At 35.0% G+C, this 13,990-nt stretch overlaps 3 protein-coding genes and 1 long non-coding RNA gene across 6 annotated transcripts; 2 read left to right on the top strand and 2 right to left on the bottom strand.

The window, feature by feature from the left end:
- Positions 1–655, bottom strand: LOC149615742 (uncharacterized). The gene is made up of 3 exons (XR_016375732.1): positions 556–655; positions 376–479; positions 1–127 (listed from the first exon to the last, which is right to left on the bottom strand). It is a non-coding gene; the product is annotated as an uncharacterized LOC149615742 (long non-coding RNA).
- A 119-nt stretch (positions 656–774) lies between these two features.
- On the top strand, positions 775–5,226 carry LOC149615741 (speckle-type POZ protein-like). Of its 2 annotated transcripts, XM_089856063.1 has the most exons (4): positions 775–1,985; positions 2,055–2,892; positions 3,300–3,439; positions 3,500–4,169. In XM_089856063.1, the coding sequence occupies exons 2-4, from the start codon at positions 2,204–2,206 to the stop codon at positions 3,664–3,666; spliced, it is 996 nt and encodes a 331-aa protein (XP_089712189.1). In that variant the 5' UTR covers positions 775–1,985; positions 2,055–2,203; the 3' UTR covers positions 3,667–4,169. The 2 variants fall into 2 exon arrangements, with proteins under 2 accessions (XP_089712189.1, XP_089712190.1); XM_089856064.1 differs by having other exon boundaries at positions 775–2,892; positions 3,500–5,226.
- A 141-nt stretch (positions 5,227–5,367) lies between these two features.
- Vha26 (V-type proton ATPase subunit Vha26) lies at positions 5,368–7,677 on the top strand. The gene is made up of 6 exons (XM_089856068.1): positions 5,368–5,530; positions 5,623–5,798; positions 5,867–5,933; positions 6,029–6,282; positions 6,364–6,451; positions 7,326–7,677. Exons 1-6 carry the CDS (start codon positions 5,498–5,500, stop codon positions 7,386–7,388), a joined length of 681 nt encoding a protein of 226 aa, XP_089712194.1. The 5' UTR covers positions 5,368–5,497; the 3' UTR covers positions 7,389–7,677.
- A 693-nt stretch (positions 7,678–8,370) lies between these two features.
- On the bottom strand, positions 8,371–11,688 carry LOC149615739 (uncharacterized). Of its 2 annotated transcripts, XM_089857315.1 has the most exons (3): positions 10,704–11,688; positions 10,526–10,642; positions 8,371–9,583 (listed from the first exon to the last, which is right to left on the bottom strand). In XM_089857315.1, the coding sequence occupies exon 3, from the start codon at positions 9,560–9,562 to the stop codon at positions 9,134–9,136; it is 429 nt and encodes a 142-aa protein (XP_089713441.1). In that variant the 5' UTR covers positions 9,563–9,583; positions 10,526–10,642; positions 10,704–11,688; the 3' UTR covers positions 8,371–9,133. The 2 variants fall into 2 exon arrangements, with proteins under 2 accessions (XP_089713441.1, XP_089713440.1); XM_089857314.1 differs by having other exon boundaries at positions 10,526–11,688.
- Between the last annotated feature and the right edge of the window lie 2,302 nt (positions 11,689–13,990).

Below are 13,990 nucleotides of genomic sequence, written 5' to 3'. Positions count from 1 at the left end.
TGGCAATGGGCATTCAGCCGACAGATACAAGGGCACATTCTCATTTTGTATACGCAGATTTGCCGAGTCTGTTCGGGGCATTTATTTTTCTCGACAGGACACCTAAAATCTTCCGAGCCATTGCAATCTACCAGAAATAGAAATGTCTTTTTTAATCCACTTTTCATTTCTTAAATTGTTTACGCCAGCGCTTCTCAAACTTTTTAACCTTGCGGACCGGTTTTTTTTTCAACTATGTATGACGGACTATACCAGCCGCATGTCCGCGGACCGGTGCCGGTTTGAGAAGCGCTGGTTTACGCAATCTGAGTTTTTTTTGCTTCTTTTTTTTTTCATATAAAAACGTTCTACTTCGGTGTAAAAACATTTTTTTACCTTTCCTTGGCTCAGTGTTAGAGCCCTTGCATGGTATCGACGAGATTGCAAATAAGATCGTAATTTGAATCAGAAATACGCTTTTAAATTCCATAATGTTAAATCTACCAAGAAGATATCTTAAGTAAATGATTGTTCTATATATTCGATAACAAATTGAGAATGACTTTGGGTTCTTACCCTCTGATCCGACAATCCTAGTGTTGAGATAGAGTACGAGTACGAATCGTTTTAAATTTCCAGCCACAATGCAACTACTTACGAGCTGTTGTCGTTCGTCTGTGAAATCTTAGAATCTACAAACGTATTCAAGCGACTACACACACTTTTATGTAACTATCAGTACATGTTGAGTTCTTCTGTATCATGCTTTTGTTTCAGACAAGTCTAGACTGCTCTTTATTTTTTTTTTTTTCATTTCATAATTTAACTGTCAGTACTGGTTGATTTATGCAGTATTGTGAATGTTGAAAAACAGAGAAAGATGCAAATTTCTACATTTCGTTATTAAACTGTCAGAGTATGATTTTGTTTTTCCAACCAAGTTTTTCATTTCGTAATTTAAATGTCAGTACTGTTTGATTTATGCAGTATTGTGATTTTTGATAAAACCAAAACACGTCACATTTCTTCATTTCGTTGAATTCTTAATATCTTTTGGACATTTAAATTCAAAATAATTGATCACTCAGCGGTACACAACCTGCTATGAGAAACTTAAATCTATATTTGGGTGTGTTATGAACATCCCTTCTTATACATCCTCCTTGCTTTATGTGAACCCTAATTTCGCTTGATTAGTAAAATTGTTTTACTAAGCACTTGAAATAATATATTAGCTTATTGGTTCTTCTGTATCGCAAACCAACTTCAATCACAATCGGCTAAATCGATCCGCAGCCTATAATCCATTCTGTAAGTGTAGGACTACGGTGATGCCATTAGAGTATAATTTCGGGTTCAATATCGTGTAATTCTTCATATTGGCACAAACCGAACCCCTAGCAATTAGTGAAGATTATAAACCGGTTCTTATCACCTTTGATTATCTTGATTGATTATGTTTAGTAACAGCATAAGTAACCTAAGAACAATAAATATTCCACTTAATTCTTATTGCTTTAAAGATTGGATAATACGTCAGAGGCACGTGACCTAGGAGAGGCGTGGTTCGCTTTATTTTGAAAACTAAAACGCTGAGGATTCAGGGAATTGGCGCGAAAAACAAGGACTAGGTGTCCAGTCCAACTTCATGCGGAGTTTTTGTATCTTAGCGCAGTTAGCATCACCTCTCCCCTTTCAAAACCGGTACCAAGCTATGAGCCTTGGCTCGGTATCAGACTTCCGCACATGCGCTGAGCAACAGTGGAAAGAAAAAAAAAAATCAGAGAAGATTGTTTACGCCCAGTATTCTAAACGGATCACGTGACGTCTTGCTCCTCGGATGTGCGCCGAGGTAGGTGCGCGTGAGAGAGATATCGGACTGTGCCGTTATAGTCACCTTCCCCTTTTCCCTCTTTGCCTTTTTCTTGGCGTCACGTGGTGCCTGTGACGTACTTAAAATAATGTCTTCTTTCATTGTCAGCCTTTTTGGTGTTATGTTACCTAAGGTAATAGTATTTTTGACTTGAACCCGCCTTAAGCCAACATAAAATTAATTTGAAGTCTTACTGTTCAAGTCTTAACACGTGACAGACGGATGCTACCTTTACTAAGCCTAAAACATGAGTCATAATGGAGCCTGGTGACTCTTTACGTCAACAGTAAATTCCAAATAAATACAACAACGGGATCATTAACGAAAGGTCGCTGTGTTTTTAAATTTAAAATGTTAATTAAACTTGTGATTATTTTAATAAGTTTTAAGACGGTTGTTAATTGTGAAACGTGCAAATTTTATTCTAAAACTAATTCAAAATACGACCAAGAAATATGTTTTAACATTTTTCAAAATCTTCATGAAACTTTAAACTCAATTCGAACTTCATCTGTCACTTGCAAGACCTTAAGTATTTCAATTTCAAATTGTGACTTAACGTATTTACCAATTAATTTCTTCAAAAATGATTTATTGACGTTTGAAAACTTTGAATTTGAAATTAAACATTCATCGTTAGTGTTTTTAACCGTACCTAACTTTAAATTTGAAATTAATTTAGATAATGTTAAAAATATTAATTTTCACGTTCAAAATGTTAATAATTTAATTGAATGGGATTGGAACGTATTTAAAAACGCCTTTACGAAAAAATCCCCTAAATATTTGGATAGATTCATTATTTGGATTACAAATTCCAAAATGGTCAAGTTGGATTCGAGTTTCAGTGAAATTTTCGGTGTCCCAGAGTACGTTACGATGCTGACCATAAGTAAATGCAAGTTGAAGTATCTTCAAGTTGGGATATTGTCCAAATTCAAACGACTTCTCAATTTGGGGTTATCCAGTAATGAATTGCAAGATATAAGAAGGTTACACTTTCCTGAGGATTCATCAAATATTTTATCCGTCGATTTAGAGTAATTAATTCGATTATACCAGGGATAGATGTAATTTTAGAAGCAGGAATGGAGAACAGAGTAGTAATCTGGGCGCGCGTAAGTCCCGGACCCCCTTCCCCGGGACGAGAGGGGGGGGGTATGAAAGAAGAGGCGGGGGTCATAGCGATAGAGGTAAAAAGGAACTACGTATTTTTCGCCGTTCCCATCAGAGACGTCATCAAAACGTAGTTTTAGTGAGCAGACAATAAGATAATTTAAACTTTTCGTTACGTGTTGGAGGGAGGGGCTATATGAGTCGGACTGAAGTTGATACTAACCGTTCTCCATTCCTACTTCTAAAATTAAATCTATCCCTGTTAAGGGGGGTGTTCTTTGGGAAATAAATTTTGAATTAAAGTTATCGCATTAATAATTATTTTATTTAGCGAAAATTACATATCGTATTTGCCATCTGACTTGTTCATGGGTATGAATAATTTAAAGACGGTACTCTTGGAGTTAAATCCAATTAAAGTGATTATGTTGGACATTTCTACATTAAATCTTAATCAAATTCAATTTCCATGTAAGTTTATTAAATTTTGACAGCGTGTTAATGTTAAATTAAAAAGTGTTGTTCAATCAGGCTTGAACTACAAATCATGTCCAACTTGTCAACCATTTATCAAACATTGCATCAAAAATTGTCAGACTTGCAGACAGACAAACCCTTGCACGAATATAGAGAATCAATCATATATTGAAGAAAAATTGTCGTTTTGCCCATGGTATCAAAGATTGTTTAGCAATTAAATGCAAATAGAGGGCCGTTCTTAATTACTCCATGTTTTTCAACAAAATTTTTAACCCAGTTGGTCCCAAATAAAAAGTTATGTCTAAATTTACGTACAGTTTTTTTTTCAAACTCCCGAATTCTTGATGTTTTAGAGGTGACAATAGACCTTTTTTGACGTAAAAAAGTATGTGGGAGACTGGTCAACTCGCACTGCCTCTTGCGGTGCTTCTTGGGGCAAGGGATATAGCCTCCCATGGGTAGCCTAACCCCTAGGATGTGTTTTCATTTCTTATGGTACGGCCTGCTATGGAACAATTTCACGTTAAAAAACACCTGTGGGTTAATAATACATGACTCCCAGTGGGGGGGGGGTAGTAAAATTCTCGTAACTTCCCAAGAGGACGGGTTGAAGGTTCAAACTTTAATTTAGGGGTGGCAACCAACATTATAACTGCTCGCAGCCAGCCCCAGAGAGTGCAGTTTGTTGTTGACCATTTCGGGAATCGGTAGTTCTAGAAGACTCATCGAAATGTACGCCTGTAATTCACCGCGCCCACCATGTTTTCGACAATATCGATTGGAAACGGAATATGAAATTGGGGAAGGTGTCTATAACCATATAACCGAGGCTCACTGGCCCCTAACTTGTTCCGGTTCAAACGTTTGGGCATTCACTGTCCAATCCAAAGAAGTATCGGACGGAGTTTACGAATTCAAAGTAACTGGAGAAGCTGCTGTGGAAAGGAAGTATGGGAAGGGATATTGCAAATTGAGCGTTTTAGATGAACAAAGCGATGAAATATGGTCGAGCGAAACGACCACTGAATCGCCTCTTCACAATTGCTTCCAATTCTCCAGACTTTTGTTTATCAACGAAGACTGTAAAATATTGAGGTTCGTCTTGAATATGGGGTCCTGTTTCAATAAGAAGCCAGGGGTAACTGAAATTCTCAACCGCTGGATTGATTCACACCAACGTATGCTCGACAATGGTATCCTAACCGATTGTACCATCAAAACCAAGGAGAAGGACTTTCCCTGCCATATATTTGTCCTCGCTTCAAATTCAGAGTATTTTCGCGCCATGTTTGAATTGGATATGAAAGAACGTCGAGAGAAGGTCATTGATTGGGTAGATATTTTTGACGCCGAGACAGTGCAAGATTTGTTGCAGTACCTTTACACGGGAAAAACACCAAATGGGATCGAAAAGACTTATGAGGAATTGGTAGAAGCTGCAAGTTTGTGCATGTTGGATGAGTTGAAAGAATTGTGTGCCTTTGTTATGACTCAGATTATTGACGTTGATAGTGCTGCGAAAATTTTGCAGTTGGCAGAAAAGCACGAGTTGTGTGATTTGAAAGAATCGGCGCTTCATTTTGTGCTTGATAATTATACAAGGGTTAGGGAAACCATGGGTTGGGAAGAAAGAAAAAGAAAAAAAAAGATATGAACCCTCAAATGGCTAAGATGTTGTTGTCTACTTTTTTGTCAGTTATCTTAGATAAATAATTTTAGCAAATTTTGTTATTACCAAACTTTTATTATTATTAAACACTTTTAATTGTTTTCAACTGTAATTTGCGTTATTTTAATAATAAAAAAAACCAATTTTTGCATTATTAAATTTGAATTTATATTTTTTTTCGCGGGTGTTTATGTCCTGGGCCTATAGAAGCCTTCTACTCACGTGATTCATGACGTAACTCGCAGTCTCGTGACCCGCAGGAGAAAGTAAGTTTTTGGGGCAGTTCTAGGCAGCGGCTTCTAATTTTGGTCTCGGAAATCTGCGGATTAAATTAATTTAAACTTCCTTAAACGTTAATTAAACTTAATAATCGAATCAAAATGGCTCTCAGCGATGTTGACGTTCAAAAACAAGTTAGTTTAAAGCTAAATTCCATCAGAAACGAATGAAAAATGATGGAAATTCGCTAAGCCTAACCAATTTGGAAAATGTTTTTCCAATTTAGATCAAGCATATGATGGCTTTCATTGAGCAAGAAGCTAATGAAAAAGCGGAAGAAATTGATGCTAAAGCCGAGGAAGAGTTCAATATCGAAAAAGGACGTTTAGTTCAAGAACAAAGAACTAAAATTATGGAGTATTATGATCGTAAAGAGAAACAAGTTGAACTCCAACGTAAAATGTAAGTTTTTTTCATTTTTGCTGCGTTCGTCTTAAAGTTAGGCTATTACTAACGTAAATATAAAACAGTCAAAGCTCAAATATGCTTAACCAAGCTCGTTTGAAAGTACTTAAAGCTCGCGAGGATCATATTTGCGTAAGTAATCTAAATTAACATTAAAATAACCCTTTGAAACTTGTGAATCTCTTCGTTACGTTACGTTACGTTACTTTACGTTACGTTTTGGGTAGAATGTTTTGGAAGAAGCGAGGACCAAATTGGTTGATTTTACAAAAGATCCAGCGAGATATCAAGATATATTACGTAAATTAATCACTCAAGGGTTGTTCCTTTTGATGGAAACAAGCGTTGGCGTTCGGTGTCGTCAACAAGATGTTCGTTTAGTTCAAGGTTGTTTAGATGACGCTGTAAGGGATTTTAAAGCCGCTACTGGCAAGGATTGTAACTTGGTTTTGGATCCTGAAACATTTTTGTCATCTGCAATGTAAGTATTTATTATTTAATTGAATTTTTAATTAGGGTTTTTAATGTTAATTTAATTCTTTTATAATTATAATTATAAAAGTACCGGAGGTGTTGAACTTTTTGCCCAAAGAGGAAAAATTAAGGTTTCAAATACATTAGAGAAACGTTTGGAACTTATTAGCCAACAAGTAAGATTTAAATACTAATTATTAAGCTTAATTAAGTTTAATTATAATGCTTTTAAATTTAATTAAGTTTAATTATAATGCTTTTAAATTTAATTATTTTAATTTTATAATGCTTTTAAACTTAATTATTTTAATTATAATGCTTAATTATTTTAATTATGCTTTTAAACTTAATTAAGTTTAATTATAATGCTTAATTATTTTAATTATAATGCTTTTAAACTTAATTAATTATTTTAATTATAATGCTTTTAAATTTAATTAAGTTTAATTATAATGCTTTTAAACTTAATTAATTATTTTAATTATAATGCTTTTAAACTCAATTAATTATTTTAATTATAATGCTTTTAAATTTAATTAAGTTTAATTATAATGCTTTTAATCTTAATTATTTTAATTATAATGCTTTTAAACTTAATTAAGTTTAATTATAATGCTTTTAAACTTAATTAATTATTTTAATTATAATGCTTTAAACTTAATTATTTTAATTATAATGCTTTTAAACTTAATTATTTTAATTATAATGCTTTTAAACTTAATTATTTTAATTATAATGCTTTTAAACTTAATTAAGTTTAATTATAATGCTTTTAAACTTAATTAAGTTTAATTATAATGCTTTTAATCTTAATTAAGTTCAATTATAATGCTTTTAAATTTAATTAAGTTCAATTATAATGCTTTTAAATTTAATTAAGTTTAATTATAATGCTTTTAAACTTAATTAAGTTTAATTATAATGCTTTTAAATTTAATTAAGTTTAATTATAATGCTTTTAAACTTAATTATTTTAATTATAATGCTTTTAAACTTAATTAAGTTTAATTATAATGCTTTTAAACTTAATTATTATTATTATTATTGCAGATTTTACCTGATATTCGTAATGCCCTCTTTGGACGTAATCTTAACCGTAAATTTGCTGATTAAATCAGCTACAAACTTGCCATTAATTATATATTTAAATGTACATTAAAAATAATTCAAGATTTATTATAATATTGTTAATTAATTAAGATTTAAGACGAAAAGAAAAAACTTATCATTCCAACAGATTTAGTCAAAAAGGAAATCTCCGTGTTTATATTGTAAATGGGTTGTTTTTTGTTTTTTGGTCAATGTAAATGTAAACCATAGATGGAATGGATCATTGTAATTTAAAATAATTAAAAAAAAAAATATTGAAAGAGAAATAAAGATTTAATGAAACAAAACATAATTTGTGGAAAAATTCCTTTTATTTTATTTAATATTTTTAGGTCTTTTTAATTGAAATAACATTAGAATTTAATGTATTTAAAATTCTAAAAGCATTTTATATTATTTTTGATCGTAAATATTAAACGTTTTGATCGATTCATTTGGATTGTATAATTTAAATTATTAAGCCTAAATTTTGAAATTTGAAGTTTTAGTTGCTTATTTTCAGCCCGTTTTAGATAAAAAGGTAAACCCTGTCGTCTGCTTTAAAATTTGAATTTGAAGATTAATTTAAAAGGTGGGATTCATAAACGTCGGACGCAACGCAATTTAGTACAAGCAAAGGTAGGGCGTCGTGCGCAAACTTCCGCCTTTTGCGCACGACGCCCTGCCTTTGCCTGTACTAAATTGCGTTGCGTCCGACGTTTATGAGTTCCACCTTTTAGTTGCTTATTTTCAGCTCATTTTAGATAAAAAGGTAAACCCTGTCGTCTGCTTTAAAATTTGAATTTGCAGGTTGTCAACTCACTCAACTGTGTGCTTCGTCTCCGATTTAAAAAAAAAAGCATTGAAAGAGAAATAAAGATTTAATGAAACAAAACTTAATTTGTGGAAAAATTCCTTTTATTTTATTTAATATTTTTAGGTCAAAAAAGTCACAAAATTTGATCATTGGATGTAAAACGTTTTGGGGTAACAAAGCCAGAAATCTGAGAAATGTGTTTTTAATTTTTATTTTTTCTTAAATATAATTTATATTAAATTTTTAATTGAAATAACATTAGAATTTGATATATTTAAAATTTTAAAAGCATTTTATATTATTTTTGATCGTAAATATTAAACTTTTTGATCGATTCATTTAGATTGTATAATTTAAATTATTAAGCCTATTTTTCTAAAGATTCAAGTTATTTAACTGCTTATTTTCAGCCCGTTTTAGATTGAAAAAAGGTAAACCCTGTCGTCTGCTTTAAAATTTGAATTTCATCAACTGTGTGCTTTGTCTTGTCGGATTTTTAAACGTTAATTAATTTAATTAATTAAATTAAAATAATTCGTACGGAATTTTAGCTACGAAACAACGAACTCTCGAAAACTACAATTAACATTACATCAAGTATCGTAAGTTTAACTTTTAAATTACTTTAAACACGAGTTAGGTTAGGGTTACGAAAATTTAATTTAATTTAACTTATTTAAATAATATTTTTTAAGTATCTCAAGCCTACTTTGGCCACAATATTTATAACAATGCTTATATATTTAACATATTAAAGCGATTTAAAATTAAGTAGAGTTTTTAGGACGTAAAATGTCCGTTGGTTATTGTATTATTAACCCTTAGGCCTTGGTCTCTGGTTTGTTTTGTTACGTTTTATTTTTTTAACTTTTAGTTAGGGAAAATGCAATGTTTTCAAGCTAAAATTTTTAAAATTTACAAAGCACAAAAATGGGGGAAATATTTTTAAAGATCACTGATCAATACTACCCTGTCGGTCGGGCCATTTTCTACAAAATTTGGGTAATTTTTTGGCGGTTTTCCAATGCTCGCATATCAGGTCAGATTCCGAACATCCGGAGTCGTCGTCATTAACGGCAAACCTGATACGTACCGTGTCCCCGTGTTTTTTCAAATACTCTTGCAATTTAGAGTCCATGTCCCCCATTTCGTCTAGTAATTTAGCCCTTATGGAGCTATTACTGCGTCCAATAAAGACCACGTCGGTCCGGGCCTCGCTTTGACAAAGACCATAGACATAAACCCCGGCTTGATCAGGCGCTCCTCCCGCTGCTTCCGGTTTCTCAGCTTCTTCACGTGTCATCCAGGGACTTAGATTTTGATCGCAAAAACTGCACTCGTACCCTGACAATGCCGTGCATAATGGCGGTGGGCTGGACATGGTTTTTTAGGGGATATGAATCTGTTTGGGAGAGTAACAGAAATTGTTAGAAGGCCTTATGCCATGGAACAGGTGCTCCAAAAAGGGTGGTAGTGGGTCCTATGTTCAGTAGTCCGACTCATAGCCCCCCCCCCAGTATAGATATGCCCCTCCCTCCAACCAACACGTAACGAAAAGTTTAAATTATCTTATTGGCTGCTCACTTAAACCCTACGTTTTGATGACGTTGCTGATGCGGGGACGGCGAAAAATAGTGACGTAATTCCTTTTTACCTCTGTCGCTATGACCACCGCCTCTACTTTCATACCCCCCCCCCGTCCCGTGGAAAGGGGTCCGGGACTTTGACGCGCGCCCAGCCACATTACTCTGTTCTCCATTCCTACTTCTAAAATTAAATCTATCCCTGATAATACCTACTTTTAAATAAGATTTGAAACCTTCTACCAATTTACTTGACTCTCGCGGGACTAACTAAATTGCTAAGCCTTTTGGTTTGGTTTGGTTTTTTGTTTACTTTTTACTGGCGCTATAATTTTCTCGTAACTGACGCGTTTTGGGTAACGAAATCCATATTTTACATTAACCGTTAAAGTAGGCCACTCTTTGCGTCATAACGCTGTCACGTAAATATTACTGGAGCTTTCAGCGTGAAGCCAAAAGTGTTTATCAAACTACGTGATGTGAATGACCAAAACAGATTTAAAGCTTAATTAAACCTTAAACCCAAATTTACTCCCGGGGGGGGGGGCAAAAATACAATAATTAACGTCAAGTATAGTATAACTAGCCACTATTCTCGCATTTAAAACTAAATTTTTCTATATGTTAATCCGTATTCAGGTTAATCTGTCGTAGCCTAAAAGACACCCATAAACACCATAAGTTTATAAGTGATATGTTCGCTCCATAAGTATGATATGCACTACCTATACGATTCGTAATGTTACTGAGAGACTTAGAGCAGCTCGAGATAACTAGTTCGAGAAGAAGAACGACGGAAGCGAGAATTCAATTGAAGTCCTAAGTACACTCGGTGGTGGTTAATTAATTTTGCAGCTAGGACCTATTCCATCTAGGTCCTATCATGAGTTAATAATATGTTAGCTCCCTATAAGTTACTCAGGCAATTCATTTTTATACTCCAGCGTTTTCTCCCGCGCCGCCGGCTTCCCAATTATATGCGACGCTCTGCGGCCGCCACGGGAACGAAAATCTTCTTTACTCTTCTTTCCGGTTTTTCCCCGGAAGCGCGTGTAGTGGAAGCTAGCCAATGATATCGGAGCTATTCAAGCAGCCGAATTTTTCGCTCAGTAGCCTCGGTTAAGACGTGGTTAAGAAAACAGTTTAAGTGGATTGGATTTAACTCAGTTGTATAATTTTCTCGTTTCAAGTCACAATAACAACTCTTATCTTTACCCGGGAGTGTGGCGCACTCCTGTAAGCCAAGCTTCTGGGCGGCAAAGTTTGAGGGAATACGACACATGTCGGCGATCCTACCCTATAGGTGCCGACTGTCCCGTGTCCGCCGGAGGTGACTTACCCCAATTCCACCTTCCGTCACCTCCCAAGTAAACCTCATTTCCTTCCCTGCTTATACACATACGACCTAGCGGCCCCCGTCAGTGCTGGGCCGCGTAGGGTCTCCCGCTCAATTCTTCCTGGTGCTCAAGGCCTAACGGCTAAGCACTAGTGTTAGTCGGTGGCAAAAAAAAAAAAAAAAAAAAAAACTCTTATCTTTAGCATTCTTTATCAATATCGGAAAATTGCATTGAGTTCGTGCATTTTTTGTCTCAGTACTGACACAAACGCCATGATTAAATGTTAAATTGTTAAAACATAAAAATTCACGACTAAAACACTCCCTTGGTGAAAAAGCAGCCGACGACTCGAGGTCGAGGAGCCGTTCGAGCGGGATTTTTTTTCGACAAGAGAGAGCGCAACATTCGGATTTTTTCCCGCGCGGGCGAAATGAGAAGAAATCGCTGGATACATTACGCCTATGGAGCCTGAGTAACTTATAGGGAGCTAACATATTATTAACTCATGGTCCTATTTAGTCCGCATTACTAAGCCCCCTTTGACAGCAGCTCCTCACCACTCACCAGGCCTCCCTCGCTTTACCTCAGACTCGAATCTATGACCTACCTCACTCACTCATTCACTTCAAAATTACAAGCCTTTCAGTTTGTCATGACCAGAGATTAATTAAACAAACTTATGGAATGAACATATCTTATGAACTTATGTGAACGCCTGACCAAAGTAAAAACATTTCTATTTTCGTCAAGTTAACTTGGTAGTAAGTTCAGATTTAAAACCGGTTTTACCTATGTTAAACCTTATTCAGGTTAACCTGTCGTCGCCTCACAAACAGGCGAGAACAATAAACAGTTGGATAATAACCCTAATTTAGAAAAAGTCTGATTTTCGTCAAGTTAACTTGAAAGTAAATTCAGATTTAAAACCGGTTTTTCTTCATGTTAAACCTTATTCAGGATAAGTTGTCGCGCGAGAAAAAAGGCGCTAGGCTTAAACCGCATTAGAGATTGACTTAATATAAATAATGATGTGGAAAATTTCCAAAAACTCAAATCCAAAGGACGTAAATACGTTCCTAGAACTATAAGTTCAGCACGCGATGTGTCGTGTGCTAAAACTAAAGATAGCCCATACTGTTACTGTAATTGGTCTCCCGTACAACATAGAAACGGGCGTTATGGGCGGGGCTTAGAATTTTGTATCCCCCTCCTACCCTCCCCCTACTTCCGAATCCGAAATGCTCCTTTTAAGGTACAATTGTTAAAAGTTTTCGTGAAAATTAAAGGTGTTAAATTGTTGTAAACAAATCTAGAAACCTTAGATAACGTTGCCTGATATTGAAATTTCAATCCATAGACGCCTTTCGTAATATTTTAGACTGTTTCGACTTCAAACACACAAAAATTGTCATATTTCGGAGTAGAAATTCTTAGGAATACATACAGCTACTAGGAATGATTGTGTTACATTTATTTTTACTCAACGTTTATCTATGCGGAATTTATGGGAGGAGCTACCTAGACTAATTTTACCTCGCGAATTTATAATCTATCTGTTGACCCTTGCGCGTGCGCCTAGGAACTAGCGTTGCTACCCAACCAATGAAGCGACAGTTAGAAAGACGTCATCAGAATTATTAGGTGTGACGCTGTAGAATAGGGAGCTAGGTAACAGTTCTGACCCTGATACGTCACACCCTTCTATCTCTTACTGGAGTTTCATCCCCCTAACGGTTGGAAACAGTATTCTACGCGCAAAAATTCCAACCAGAGGGGGGGTCTGCGCGACGTCAGACTATCTTTGTCTATGAAGGGATTTCTACACTAAGACTGTGGCTTGTTTACAGGTGGGTCCCTTTACAATGCATAGAGGGGTAGTGGCTAGCCCCCTATGCCACAGCAAACATACATATGGAGGTACAATTATTCCTAATTAGCTGTATGCATTCCTGGTACAGTTCATTTGCAATAAATGCAATTGTTTTCAGTTAGTTTTTGAAAAATTGCTTTGAAATAAATTAAAAACAAAACCAATTTAGTCTCTCCTATTTTCATGGCACGCTATTTTGTCATAACATAAACAGCAGAACCAATTTATATTATTGAACAAAATCGAAGTATGAAATTAGATTTTTAACAAATACATGACAAGTATTATTATTATAGCTTTGAAAGTTTAAAGTTTATCTTTGATTTTTCAAAATCGGGGGAAATATTAAGGCCATAACTTATGATCCACTTTTAGCATAAATGAACTCACTTAGTAATGAAATATTGCTTGTACATGCATGACCTTTCGAACCCTGTTTTATTACAAGGGTTTCTCGTGATAAGGAGCAATAAAATAATGCAGCCCCTAATTGTTCATGGGCGTTTTAGTTCTGTTTATTATAATAGAGTTTTAAAAAGGCAACAAATATGATTCATTGTCGCAACGGATGAAGTTTATTTCATGTAAATCTGTTGATTTATATGCTTTTATCTCTTTAATAGACATCTTTGTCTATTATTTGGATTTCTAAAGCTATAACCATAAGTTTATAAGTGATATGTTCGCTCCATAAGTATGATATGAACTACCTATACGATTCGTAATGCTACTGAGAGACTTACAGACAACTCGAGATAACTAGTTCGAGATCAGGAGAACGAGGGGGAGCGAGTCAATTGAAGTCCTAAGTACACTCGGTGGTGGTTAATTAATTTTGCAGCTAGGACCTATTCCATCTAAGTCCTATTTAGTCTGAACTTACTAAGCCCAAATTTGACAGCAGCGCCACCTCACTCACCAGGCCTCCCTCGCTTTACCTCCTCGAATCTATGACCTACCTCACTCACTCACCAGGCCTCCCTCGCTTTACCTCCTCGAATCTATGACCTACCTCACTC

The sequence above is a fragment of the Phalangium opilio genome, unplaced genomic scaffold, assembly GCF_054372755.1.
Source record: "Phalangium opilio isolate 3A_F unplaced genomic scaffold, DU_Popi_V2 ptg000217l_1, whole genome shotgun sequence".
Taxonomy (NCBI): domain Eukaryota; kingdom Metazoa; phylum Arthropoda; class Arachnida; order Opiliones; family Phalangiidae; genus Phalangium; species Phalangium opilio.
Note: the sequence above shows the minus strand (reverse complement) of the source record. Positions and strands in the feature narration are given on the sequence as shown.

Excerpts from the sequence above, each read along its gene's own strand:
- LOC149615739 (XM_089857314.1), bottom strand. The coding sequence starts at position 9,562 with ATGTCCAGCCCACCGCCATTATGCACGGCATTGTCAGGGTACGAGTGC.
- Vha26 (XM_089856068.1), top strand. The coding sequence starts at position 5,498 with ATGGCTCTCAGCGATGTTGACGTTCAAAAACAA. Across the intron at positions 5,934-6,028 it reads CTCGCGAGGATCATATTTGC|AATGTTTTGGAAGAAGCGAG; the intron begins GTAAGTAATCTA and ends CGTTTTGGGTAG. Across the intron at positions 6,283-6,363 it reads ACATTTTTGTCATCTGCAAT|TACCGGAGGTGTTGAACTTT; the intron begins GTAAGTATTTAT and ends TAATTATAAAAG.
- LOC149615741 (XM_089856063.1), top strand. The coding sequence starts at position 2,204 with ATGTTAATTAAACTTGTGATTATTTTAATAAGTTTTAAGACGGTTGTT. Across the intron at positions 2,893-3,299 it reads ATTTTATCCGTCGATTTAGA|CGAAAATTACATATCGTATT; the intron begins GTAATTAATTCG and ends TATTTTATTTAG. Across the intron at positions 3,440-3,499 it reads TAATCAAATTCAATTTCCAT|GCTTGAACTACAAATCATGT; the intron begins GTAAGTTTATTA and ends TTGTTCAATCAG.